General features: G+C 30.6%; 2 protein-coding genes across 2 annotated transcripts in view; both read left to right on the top strand.

Moving 5' to 3' along the window:
* Positions 1-3,646, top strand: part of LOC107460668 (UDP-sugar pyrophosphorylase 1) — a 7,018-nt gene extending 3,372 nt beyond the window's left edge. Inside the window, exons 11-17 of the mRNA XM_016079053.3 lie at positions 124-248; positions 477-553; positions 1,160-1,265; positions 1,417-1,476; positions 1,681-1,761; positions 2,602-2,841; positions 3,304-3,646. Of these exons, the coding sequence (XP_015934539.1) occupies positions 124-248; positions 477-553; positions 1,160-1,265; positions 1,417-1,476; positions 1,681-1,761; positions 2,602-2,841; positions 3,304-3,438 (824 nt within the window). The 3' untranslated portion in view covers positions 3,439-3,646. The remainder of the gene's footprint in view (positions 1-123; positions 249-476; positions 554-1,159; positions 1,266-1,416; positions 1,477-1,680; positions 1,762-2,601; positions 2,842-3,303) is intronic.
* A 1,513-nt stretch (positions 3,647-5,159) lies between these two features.
* On the top strand, positions 5,160-5,878 carry LOC107460702 (probable calcium-binding protein CML44). Its single transcript, XM_016079087.3, has one exon. The coding sequence runs from the start codon at positions 5,219-5,221 to the stop codon at positions 5,705-5,707; it is 489 nt and encodes a 162-aa protein (XP_015934573.1). The 5' UTR covers positions 5,160-5,218; the 3' UTR covers positions 5,708-5,878.
* The last annotated feature ends 7,108 nt before the right edge of the window (positions 5,879-12,986 follow it).

Here is a 12,986-nt window from a genome sequence, read left to right as displayed (position 1 = left end):
GGGCATTTAGGGGTCTTAAAATATTATGTTACTTATAATCCATCTTTATCTTGACATCATTATGTCACTTTTAATTGATTTTCCTGCACCCATTCCCATTGATTCCAATGCACTTAATCATAGGGAGATCTATGGTCATAAATGTGGAATACAATCAGCTAGATCCTCTTCTGAGAGCAAGTGGATACCCTGATGGTGATGTCAATGCTGAGAATGGCTACTCTCCCTTTCCAGGAAATATAAACCAAGTAATTCTCTTTCATACTTAAACATTCTCCTTTGTCCTGAGTGGCATGAAATCTACCACTAGTGGATGTGAGCCCTCAACTGACCAATTCATAATTCACTTGGAATACTAGAAATATCTTGATGTCGTCAGTCATTGTTAATTATTGTTTTATTTGTGGCATCCATGTCCTTATTTGGTTAAATGTGCCAATGCGATTACTGCATAGTGACGATATCTCATTCAACAGTTGATTTTAGAACTTGGTCCTTACATTGAAGAACTCTCAAGAACAGGAGGTGCTATAAAGGAGTTTGTTAATCCAAAGTAATGCTTCTTTTTTATACTCATTGCACTTTGTTATTTACACTTTGCTGTGCCATCAATTTTCTTTAACACCAATTCTTATACTTTTCTCGTGCATTACGCTTTGCTTGGAAACTTTTTCACTTCCTCTCTTTTTTTTTTTTTCACTCAACTATATTAATGCCATTGTTAAAGGGAAAATTACAGTAACCTTGGTTAACATTTGTTGAAATTCAGTGTTGACCTTCTATTTGTTCAGGTCACAACTATTAGACCTCCTTCTATGTGATGATAGTGTTATGTTTGAGGGATTTGGTGTCATAATTTATATTATTAGGGTATCGGGACAACTATTGTCTAAACCTTAGGGAGGTCAACTTATGTTTTTTGTAAATTGGGGAGGTCACAGTGAATTTTACCAAATTTCAGGGGAGGTTAGTGTAATTTCCCCCTTATTAAACCTTCTTGTTATTCCTATGAATTTGCAATAGAACTAACAATTTTTGGCATTTTGAAGAAAAGTCTATTTGGCTTAATATGGCTACATTTTGAAACAGAAACAGAGTTAGATGACTTATCTGTGACACCTGTTATATCATATTATCATGCTATATTTCCTCCATGCAGATATAAAGATGCCAGAAAAAATGAATTTAAGTCCTCAACCCGACTAGAATGTATGATGCAAGACTACCCAAAAACACTTCCCCCATCAGCCAGGGTTGGATTCACAGTAAGTTATCTTCAGTAGGTTACATAAATTTTCACTAACCAAAGCTCAAGGTTGTCCTTTCATTCATCCCTGGGGCTTTCATGTAACAATATCTTTTTTGAATAGATGCTGAGTTTACTATTTTTGGTAGCTCACTGGAACTATTCTGCAGGTGATGGATGCTTGGCTTGCTTATGCACCTGTGAAGAATAATGCTGAAGATGCTGCCAAGGTAGTACTTATATTCTAATGCAATTAGTTGTTGCAGTGATTGACCTCATTGTTCATTGGCTTGCAAAATATTTGATATGGAGAATCAAATGTACAGCAAAATAAATGCAGAATACCAGTTTGAGCACTTGAATAACAGTTTTAACTTGCTAGGATTTTTCAGGAGAGGAATTATTTCTAATTAATTTTTGTAATATTACTGTAGGTGCCAAAAGGAAATCCATACCATAGTGCAACATCTGGAGAAATGTCCATCTACCGTGCGAATAGCCGTATTCTCAAACAGGTATTTTAGTCCTTTAATCTTCTAAATGTTGAATGTCATGACACGCTAGTTTTTTGTTTCAGTAATGTTGTTTATTTTAACGTTACTGTTATTTTCCTCTGAATCTAGTTGAAAATATTAGTCATTTTGGGAATTAGTAAATATTTATGATATTTATTGTCTACTTGAATTCATTTAGGGTACTTTGGAAAGTTTAGAAGAACTTTTACTTGAGTTACTCTCTAATATGCCTATATTTTTTTCAAGGATAAAGTATATTTCTTGTCCCCAAAGTTTGGTAAAAGTTTTAAAAATAACCCTAAGTTTTATTTTGTTTCAACTTTGTTCTAAAAGTTTTCGATTTGCATCAAATATATTCCCGACAGCTAAATTTTCAAAAATTTTAAGACCAATATAACAACAATGCATGACAATTATGTTCGATTTGCTTGTGTTGAAGGTTGTTCTTATGAAATTATTGTTGAATTGGTCCTAAATTTTTTGAAAAATTAGCCGCCATGGGGTATATTTGATGCAAATCGAAAACTTGTAAGACAAAATTGAAACAAAATAAAACTTAGGGGTATTTTTAAAATTCTTGCCAAACTTCAGGAACAAAAAGTATACTTTACCCTTTTATCAAAATAAGATACAACTTATATTTTTATTTATGATTTATGAATGGTTTATTTCAAGGAATTTCGTTGTCTCCATATAATTTCAGGGTATCAATCCATTGTCTTTTAGCAGCTTCTCCTATCTCTTGTGCTTTTATCTGACCTTCATAGAAGTTAGCTGCTCGAACTCGATGATATGGTTCAGGTTGTAAAAAATTGCATTTCCTTTTTGTTTTTCTTACAGGTTGGTGTCCAAGTAGCTGATCCAGTAGTGCAGGTTCTCAATGGGCAAGAGGTTGAAGTTTGGCCCCGCATCACATGGAAGCCAAAATGGGGTCTGACCTACTCTCGGATCAAGAGCAAAGTTAGAGGAAAAAGCTCTATTTCCCAGAGGTCTACTCTGGCGATTAAGGGTCAAAATATTTTTATTGAAAATCTGTCCTTAGATGGGGCTCTTATCATTGATGCTGTTGATAATGCGGAGGTATGATGATAGTTTTTTGGTATTTTATCTGCTTGTGTGTCCTGCATATTGCATCTTAACTGCTTAGAAGGAATAGTTATTAGATGTAGCGCAGATAAAACAATTAGAGCTTGGTGAGAGAAGATAATAATTTAAATTTTTAACACCATAACATATATAGACTGAAATAAAATTAAGTCAATCCTACAATCTACTGGACTCCAACTTATCCAAATAACTAGTGAAGATATCCCAGTTTTAAAAAATAAAAGTTTTGAATTTTTCTATGAATATCCTAAATACTTTATATTGTCATTCGCCTTATAATTGCATTGTTTCTATTTCATTTTTATTTTACATACCCCAAATTAATCAAATCTTGAAATTTTTCTTGTTCAGTATTAATACACATGCATGGAAGACCTTGTTTTTTATTTAATGTTTAGATTAATGCGAGTTTTTTTTTCTCTTCTTTTTTAATAGGTTAATGCAAGTGGTTCAGTTCAGAACAAAGGTTGGACCCTTGAAACTGTCGACCATAAGGATTCCAAGGAGCCTGAGGTATTGAGAATCAGGGGTTTTAAATTTAACAAAAAAATCTTCCTCCTCCTCCTCTGAGCAGGGAAATTATTCTTGCGTTTCCAGCTAATTGTAAAAAATCATAAGCTCATCTGAGTTGGTCCCCCTTCTAATTGAGCATGTTAGCTTGCACACGGAGAATGGGTGATGTAAAGATAACCAGGGCAAAAGGCCTTGCTGATTGTTTCCCATCCAATATATTCCAGGGACATTTTATGCAGCAATATTATCAGTTTGAGACGAGCAATCAACTTTTGTCTAACTGAAGGTTCAATTGAATTACGTAGTGGTACATAGTGCTTGCAGCTTTTCTCATCATATTGACATCGAAACTGTAATGTGAACATTACATTAAGCCTGGGCCCTAGTCACAGAAACTTTTAACAACGTATAGTAGTGTTTCCTCAACCCTTTAATATGGATTTAGAATTTTATTTCCATTTCATGCAACCAAACTGATCGATTAATTATTGAGAACCGGAATTATCCAATCAATATTAATATGTTATCTGAATTCAAATCTGGTTTGAAGTTGGAACATTAGCGAATATCCCTCATTTGGTAGCAGTAAATTCCGTGCAAGGTGAAGATGTCAAACGGCACGTAAAGGCAAGAGGCTTGCCCCACGAGGAACTAATAAGGAATTGAGAAACAAATGCATCACTTTTTTTTCCCTTAAAAAAAAAGACAAAAGACAAAAACGAACGAAAAGTGTTCAGAACAAAACATGATAAGTTTTCGTGTCTTGAGCATATTGATTTATCCATGCTATCACGTAGCTTAAAAGTTAGTGAACAAAGTATAACTAAATTATACAAGCGCCTTATTATGAAATGGCACTTCTTCATTCTTTTGATGGTGTATTTGCTCTCAAACAAAACTCAGGTCATTGAAGACTCCCTGTACCAAAAATGACAAAATAAAAAATGAATGCATCCAATGCTCCATGTCGATAGCACGTGTTCCTCATGATAAGAGCAGAAAATAGGCACGACACACGAACCCCACACGCATTTGAATGTACTTCTTAGTCCTTTGTTTGAAGTCTATTTCGAAAAATCTATGCAGTACCCTTTATTCTTAAAAAGCATGAAATCACATGGAAAAGAGACCTTAGATAACTTCCACTAAAATATTAATATAAATAAATAATTAACTAATTATACTCCTACACGATTAGGAGAATATAAAGAAGTTTTTTGCAGTTCTTATGTGATTGTCTGGTTACATTGCCTATAAAATTACCTTAACCTGAATTACTTAAATTTCAAATCTAGGCATTTAGGTTCAATCTGATTCACTCAAATGATATTCGATTTCGCTAAATTTTGTAATAGCACCCAACTTAGATCAACTTAACTTGTATTTATTTTGACTGATTTAAGTTGATTCATCTTATTAGATATTACTATCAGCTATATGAGATAGGTTAACTGAACCTCTTTATTCCATGTAAAAATATGTTGACTCATTTTTTGGACAATATGTTTCAGAATAGTATGATGTAACACATACATATTTTATATCCAATAGTAGATTTTACTAGAATAATAATAATAATAATAAAGTTGCTTTCAGAGCAAGTGCACAGAAACTTCATGCATCTATCTTAGACTATTCTTATCCTTATTCTTAAACAATTCATGTGGGCCAAATCAATTCCTGTTCCATTTGTGCGCATCTAATATTCACCAACCTATACGTTTTTGCAACCATTATATAATTTTTTCTTTTATATATAAATACCCTTACATGGGTGACATTAGTTGCAAGTATTTTGATTACTAAGAAGCACAAAAACAAGAGAAGGTTTTTTCACATGTTGTTTGCAAATATGACGTCATCAGTTCTAACTGCCACTGATTTGCGGCGGATATTTGAGAAGCTTGACATGAATTGCGACGGTTTCGTGAGCCTTGAGGAACTCAATTGGCTCCTCCACAACATAGGCTTCCAATTAACGTTAGATGAATTGGAATCCCTTGTTGAGAAGAAAAGCCTTAACTTGAACGAGTTCTTGTTCTTCTATGACTCAATAATATCCAAGAAGAATTGCAATGATGAAGAGATGGATGATGAGTTGTTGGAGAATGATCTTGTGGAAACGTTCAAGGTGTTTGATTTGGATGGAGATGGATTCATAACGAGCAACGAGCTTCAGTGTGTTCTTAAGAGGCTTGGGTTGTGGGATGAGAGAGGTGGCAAGGATTGTGGTTCCATGATTCGATTCTATGATACCAATTCCGATGGCCAGCTTGATTTTGAGGAGTTTAAGAATATGATGTTGCTCACCATCACCACCGCATGAATCTATATCCATGCTCCTTCTCAATTTTCTCTTCATAATTTTTCTCAAAATTTCTTTGTGTCACTCTAAAACAGAGGATTTGTAATGTAAGCCCATGATTGTTTCATCTTTCAGCTTAGACATGTATATGCAGGAATTTGTTGGTCAGTAACAAATTTTTTAATCTGAAAATATCATGAGAAAAAAAAAAACCTTAGACCTTGGCACAATTGGCCTATAATTTTGTGTGTATATATATTTAATAATCATAAATAATATGTACATTATTGTCCCGTTATGAGGATCAAATAATACTAGCCTATATGTATTGATTATTTATTATTTATTAGTTTATTTTATTTTGCTTCTCAATGTGTCTTAAAATTCGATAGATTAAGAAATAATTTATGGTCGAGTTTCACTTTGGATAATGAATTATTATATATATAAAGCGAGATTTAAACTTTTGACATTTATTTAAGTATGAAAAAGTATATAGAACCAACTCTAAATCAGCCAAGAATGGAACAACTTAATTAATTATAAATATAGTAATTAATTTTATTTATTTATAATTTAAAATATTAGTTATTAAATGTTTCACCACATTTAAATTAGGAGGAGATATGTTTAGTATCATTGCAACGTGAATCACAGAAACTGATTCAATTAACTTCTATTTCTTCACCCTCCTTCTCTCTCCAAATGCCTAAAACATGATAAATCAGAAAATAAATTCAAAATCATCCAATTTACAAAAAAAAAAATATCTTAATACCTACCATAAACACTATTTACGTAGAGATTTTGGATTCACCTAAAAACATTTAATTGGTTTTTTGCTGGAACTATCTTAGTTCCCTAGTATTATTAAGTATATAAGTGAATTAATCACTTGACTAATCTCATTGAGTTATTTATAAGTTATTAGTTAATTGGTTTTTACTTGTTAATAAGCTATGTAACTAAATGTTGTCTTATTAGGAGTGTATTATAAGTATGCAGTTCTGTATATATGGCTAAATGAAATAGTGTATGTAATCCTTTAATCAAAACAATGTACTTCAATCCTCTTTTCTAAATAATGAAGTAGTTGAAGATTTTTCTGTGTACTAAAACCATACAATGTTCAGTGTGCCAAGTTACATAAAATGGATTTTTCTTTAAATGCTAAACGCCATAAAGAATTTCTTTTTTTCTTAACTTTTTTTCAAAGAAGAGTGTGTTAGGGTGGTACATTTATTCATGAATTTTCCTTAAAATCAATATTTTTGTAAAATCTTTTTGCTATATATGTGAAAATCTTTAACATTTGTAACCATTTTATTTTCTTCCTTCATATATAGAGTAGAAGTTTCATAGTGTTTCCTAGTTTTTATTGCAAATGCTTCTCTATGGATGTAATTAAACGTTCACAAATAAAATTGAATGAAATTAAATATTAAAAATATTTTAAAAATAAATTATAAACATCAGAAATAAAAAATATATTTAAAAAAAATTACAAACATCATATTCGTTTTCAAAGTCCCCACAATAAATTTAGTGTAAATACTAAATACCCCCGTAAAAAGAGACTTCTAAAACTTCTAATAATCAAAGATTTTTCTAAATCCATGGGCGGTGTGCTGTTAACGTGGCAAATATTATATGGTTTGGAAAATAAACATAAAATGTCAAGTTCATTTAGTCTTTTTTTTTTTTCCCAAATAAAGTCGTACATTATACATGGGTCACAATGGTAGTTTCTGAGGAAATTCATTCTTTGATTAATGACATTATTTACTTTGAAAACCTCGTGCTACATCATTAAGCTAAGCCCATCAAACATAAATAATCCGTGTGTAATGTTGGAAACTTAGAATCCACATTATCATTTATCTATTAAGTTACATTTATTTATAGGCACGAAACACTATATTTAATAAATAAAATTTATATAAAAATATTATATCTAAAAATATTAAATTAGTATATTATATTTATCATGATAAAAAATATAAAAATATTAATAAAAATATAATTTATTTTTTATTATTTTTTATAATTATATTTTTAAAAAATTTTTAAATTAAAAAATAAAAATAAATTAAATTTTTATAATTTATTTTAATTTATTATTAAATAAAATACGAAAACACATATATATTTTTTAGTTCTTTTTAGTATTTTGCCTTCCTTGATTTCATAATACAACTCTATTATATATTTTCTTGAAGCCACTTGTCAAATGTTTAAATTCCTTTTTATCTAATGTGTCAGCATAGTTGGCTAAAGAGATATAATTAACATATATAACTCATAGATATATGCTATATATGTATGCAACTTAATTATTATTTGCATGTAATTATTAGGTATACAATTTCGTTAGATAAACAATAGAAATTATTGTGAATAATATAAATAATAGATTCTATTTTAAATTTATTAAATATAAATGAATTTAATTAATTTAAAATTAAATGTTAAAATTAAAATTAATTTTTTTAATTTATTATTTATATTGTTAAAAAACGTTATTTTTCTGTACTTTCTCATTAGAAAAGGCATTTATTTGAGTTTTATTAAATTGTCTAATTATGTAACATGGCACACGTTCTTACTTGAGATAATTTAAAAAAAAAAAAATAGGTCCAATCTACATTAGGACCTAAACCTCAATGAGTACGGCCGTAATAGTAACAGAGACATGAAAATAATTAGATTGAAATAATATTTATTTTTATTAAAAGAGAAGTCTTATCTGGATATAAGTCTTAAGCACTATTAAAATGACTAATTTCAAAATTAATGAATCATACTATTCGTTGACCAAGACTCGTTGATAATAACTCAAGTCGTCTTCACAATTTCATCTAGTATATAGTATATACACATGAGGAGGTAAAGAGAAGGAGAAATATCTCTAGACATTGTAATTAGGCAAAGGTTATTTCTTTTTTCATCATGGGTAATTCTTTTACTATTTAGACCTTTAGTTAGAGTATACTTAAAATGAAATATTTTTTAAATTAATTTGATTGAATTTATAATAAATTATGAATTGTGTTTAGAATCAATTATTTAAAATATAAATTGATTTGATTTATAAATTGATATAATAATAATATAAGTTTACCTTTTATTTTTATTTATCAATTATCACACATACTTCTATCACCACCAATAATCATCATGGACGACCTCCAAACTCTTCTTTTTTTATATTAATACCTTTAATGGTAAAATTAACTTTTTATGTATTTAACACATATGCCAAATGACCAAATCATTTTAATTCTAATCAAATTTTAAAAAGAATATTTGAGCCAAATATTTTAACTATTTTTTATTAATTCAAAGCAAAGAATTTAATTTTAAAATTAAACTAAGTATAATTCCATTATATACCAAACACGTCTTTAAAAGTAAACAATAAACTATGAAAATCTCATAGTAATCGAATCGGTGATCGAATCGATCATGTTATTATTGATTTATTAGTTTATTAATTAGTTTAACTGATAAATTATTAGTTAAACCGGTAGAACCAATCTTATATAAATAAAAAATATAAAATAATTAAAAATCTAAAATTAAAATTTAAAATACATATTTTAACTAATATTTTAAAATATTGTAATTAATAAAATATTTAATATTTTTTATTTTTATATACTTAATAATATTTATTTTAATAATTATGAATAACAAAAATATAATTAATTTAAATATAATTGAATATAAAATTAAAATAATATCTAAAAAAATTATTATACAATTTTACTATATAATTAATATTTAGCATATGAAATAACAAGGAATAACATAGCACATTACAAGAAAGACCTAAGTTCAAACCACATCATTTTCATTAATTTTTCGGTCGAATTGATTGGTCATATCCAATTTTTTACCACCATGGAAAATCTATCTATTCGCAAAAAAAAAAAACTATTTAAGTCAAAGCAAACTCATAATTTTTTTATGGTAAATTTGATGCGATAAATAATTTAGTCTAGTACATTATTTTAATCTTCTTTTCGAATACAGTCTAATAGTTTGCATAAAACTCGTCTCGTCTTTATTTACGGGTAATAAAAATCTATACCTTAATTCATTCCTACAAATACTTATTCCGTCTTTATTAATTATTAAAATATAACAAATAAAATTAAATTTTAAAATTTATATAATTATAATTATATACATAATATGAGGTAATGACTAAATCAGTACCCAAAAGATTTAGACGCTGATATTTTGGTATCTCATTATTATTATTATTGACAAAATGGTACCTGGATGATTTAAAAAATTGTCAAGCGTGTCCTCGTGCTTGCCGGACCATAGCTCCGGCGAGGACGATGCTAAGCTGGACACCGATTTTTGATGATAAGATAGGTTTTATTTTAGCTAGAATTTATAATTAAATAAATTATAAACCTAGTTGAAAATAAACCTAATTGAAATTGATTTTGCCCCGAATCAAATGAATTTGCCCTAAACCCTAAATTGACAAGTAAATGGCAGCTGACTGGACTACCATACTGTCATGAGATTGCAGCTATCCAGAGAAAGAATGAGAAGTCTGAAGATTATGTCCATCACAAGCTCACCATTAAGGCATACAATAGGACTTACCAGTTTCACATTAACAGTATACTGAGTCAAGAGTATTGGGAGTATCATGAAGGGTTGTCATGTCTACCTCCTCCATACAAGAGGACTATTGGCAGATCTATAAAGAAGAGAAAAAAGGACAGCACTGCGCAATATTTCGAGAGCCAATACAATGCCAAGAGAAAATATGGACAGATAACATGTCAAATCTGCAAAAGAGTAAGTCAAACAAAATCTTTAATTAATATCTATTTACAAAATATGATTGAACTGTTTCTGTCTATGTGAATGCTAATTTACTTTATTCATTGTCTCAATGTAAGGCTGGACATAATAGTAGAACTTGTCCTGAAAGACCAACTGGAACAGCAGCTGAAGAGCAATACATTGATGAGGAAGAAGGTAGAGAACAAGAAGCAAACTGGGAGGAGACCATGAAGACTGCACATGCTGCACATGTTGCAAATGAGGAGGAACTCACTCAAAACCATCCATAAAGTCAGCTTGATCAGGTAAACAACGCAATTTAGCTTATCTTTTGTTGTTGACAAAGTGTTGGATCTGAACCTATAAAACATTTTTTTAACTAATGACTAAACTAATTCAGAACACTATCAATGATGGAAACACTACAACAAAGGCAGCATTTCCTAATGCAGACACTATACCAGTAGGATCCACTTTGGTTAGACTAGCAACTAGCTCAGAACCATCGCTTTCAGTGACTACAAGACCAACAGCACCAACACCAACACCAACAAGAAGAGGCAGACCTATTTTTGTAAGGAACAACCAGTTCTGCCAAGAGGAAGAGACAGCACCACTCGAAGTAAGCTGGCAGCCACCTCAACCACATCTCTAAATCCCACACAAAATGCAGCAGCTACACCATCACCCCCTACTCAACTTAGGGTTGTCAGGCCTTCTGTTGGGTCTAAATCTCAAATTCCATCCTTATCATCGAGTGTTGCAGTTCCATGTAGTGGGTCTGGGTCAATGACACAATGTCTAAGGCCCACTCTTCAAGCCCAACCTTCAGCTCCATTTAGGCCACCAACTGTGACTAGAAAAATTATGGCAGCAGCAAACCCAGCCACCCAGAGCAGGTTTACAGACTTCATGTCTATCCCATCTTTGAAGAGGAAAAAGTCATCTGGACCACCACCATCAAAGCCATCCACTAATGAGAAGAAGTGATATGAGAATCTTGGGTTTTCAGCTTGATATTAGTTCCATTTCGGGTCTTAATTAGTTACTATAAACTTAAGTGACGTTATGACATGTTAGTGCTAACCTAGTTTTTGTGGTTTGTTAGTGTCATTTTGGGTCTGTAGTAGTTAATATGAACATAAGTGTCATTATGACATTTTAGTGCTATCCTAGTTTTTTATGGCTTGTTAGTGTTATTTTGGATCTGAATTATGTTACTTTGAATAGTTATGGATTATAATTTCATGTTATGCTACTGGTATTTTGTTTAGTTTCTGTTGCTACATCTATTTTTAAATGCTTACCTATCTTCTATATTGCTTGCTCACATCACAACAACAATAATTCAGTCACAGAACAAGAATAAAATAGCTTTCATTAAATTATCTTAATTACAATAATTTCAGCATTACAAAGGAAGAAAGTGTCATTGTTAAACTTTTAAACTATCCACTATCTACTTACTTAACTAAATAAAACATAGTCAAAACCAGATTTAACCAAATCAATATACAAATGAAAATCAAGAATAAATCAACCCTTTTCAGATGCTCCCTCATTTCATTCATCATAGATAGCACCATCATCATCCTATCAATTTTCAGGCCATCCCCATACTCGACATTGATTCTGCTTTTCTCTTTTGGTTCTAATTTGCCCACCATGTTACTATTCTCCAAAGAAACTTCTCCTTCCACACATTGCTCTTGTATTTCATCTAACCATTGAAAATACCCACATCGCATTTATGTGTTCTAGCACAACACAAAAAATTCATGGATCAGAGAACAATTGAAAACTAAAACTAAATAACCAGAGAGGACGAAACAAGGAGGGCTATTGCATTACTTCGTTACATATCCATCAACATTCCAAACTTACCTTTTACATAGGGCAGCGTAGAAACTATCTATCAGGTTTGCTACTTGTCTTCGACTTTAACAGAACCACTGAAAGGGGACAAAAGCAACAACCGTCATAGATTTTGCTCACAATACCTGAACCATCATCCACGTCGAAGGTTTGTATCGATGACTGCTTTCTCACGGTTGCAGTTTTTTTCACGAACCCTAGCTGTATGCATCTTCCAATTTTAAAACCTGTAGTACGCGTGAACGGAAAGCGCAATTTAGGGCTTAGGGCAAATCTATTTGATTTGGGGTAAAATCAATTTCAATTAGGTTTGTTTCCGACTAGATTTATAATTTATTTAATTACAAATTTCAAATAAAATAAAACCTATTTTGTCAGCAAAAACTGGTGTCCAGCTCAGCATCGTCCTCGTTAGAGTTGTGGTCCGACAAGCATGAGGACACGCTTGACAATTTTTTAAATCATTCAGGTACCATTTTGTCAATAACAATAGTGAGATATCAAAATATCAGCGTCTAAATCTTTCGGGTACTAATTTAATTATTATCTCTATATAATATAAATTAAACTAACCCCTTAAAAATGATATAATATCAAACAATATTATTAATAA

The sequence above is a fragment of the Arachis duranensis genome, chromosome 8 (assembly GCF_000817695.3).
Source record: "Arachis duranensis cultivar V14167 chromosome 8, aradu.V14167.gnm2.J7QH, whole genome shotgun sequence".
Lineage (NCBI taxonomy): Eukaryota > Viridiplantae > Streptophyta > Magnoliopsida > Fabales > Fabaceae > Arachis > Arachis duranensis.
This window is presented reverse-complemented; position numbering and strand designations above follow the sequence as displayed.

Bases quoted from the DNA above. Each gene is read 5' to 3' on its own strand.
- LOC107460702 (XM_016079087.3), top strand. From the start codon at position 5,219: ATGTTGTTTGCAAATATGACGTCATCAGTTCTAACTGCCACTGATTTG.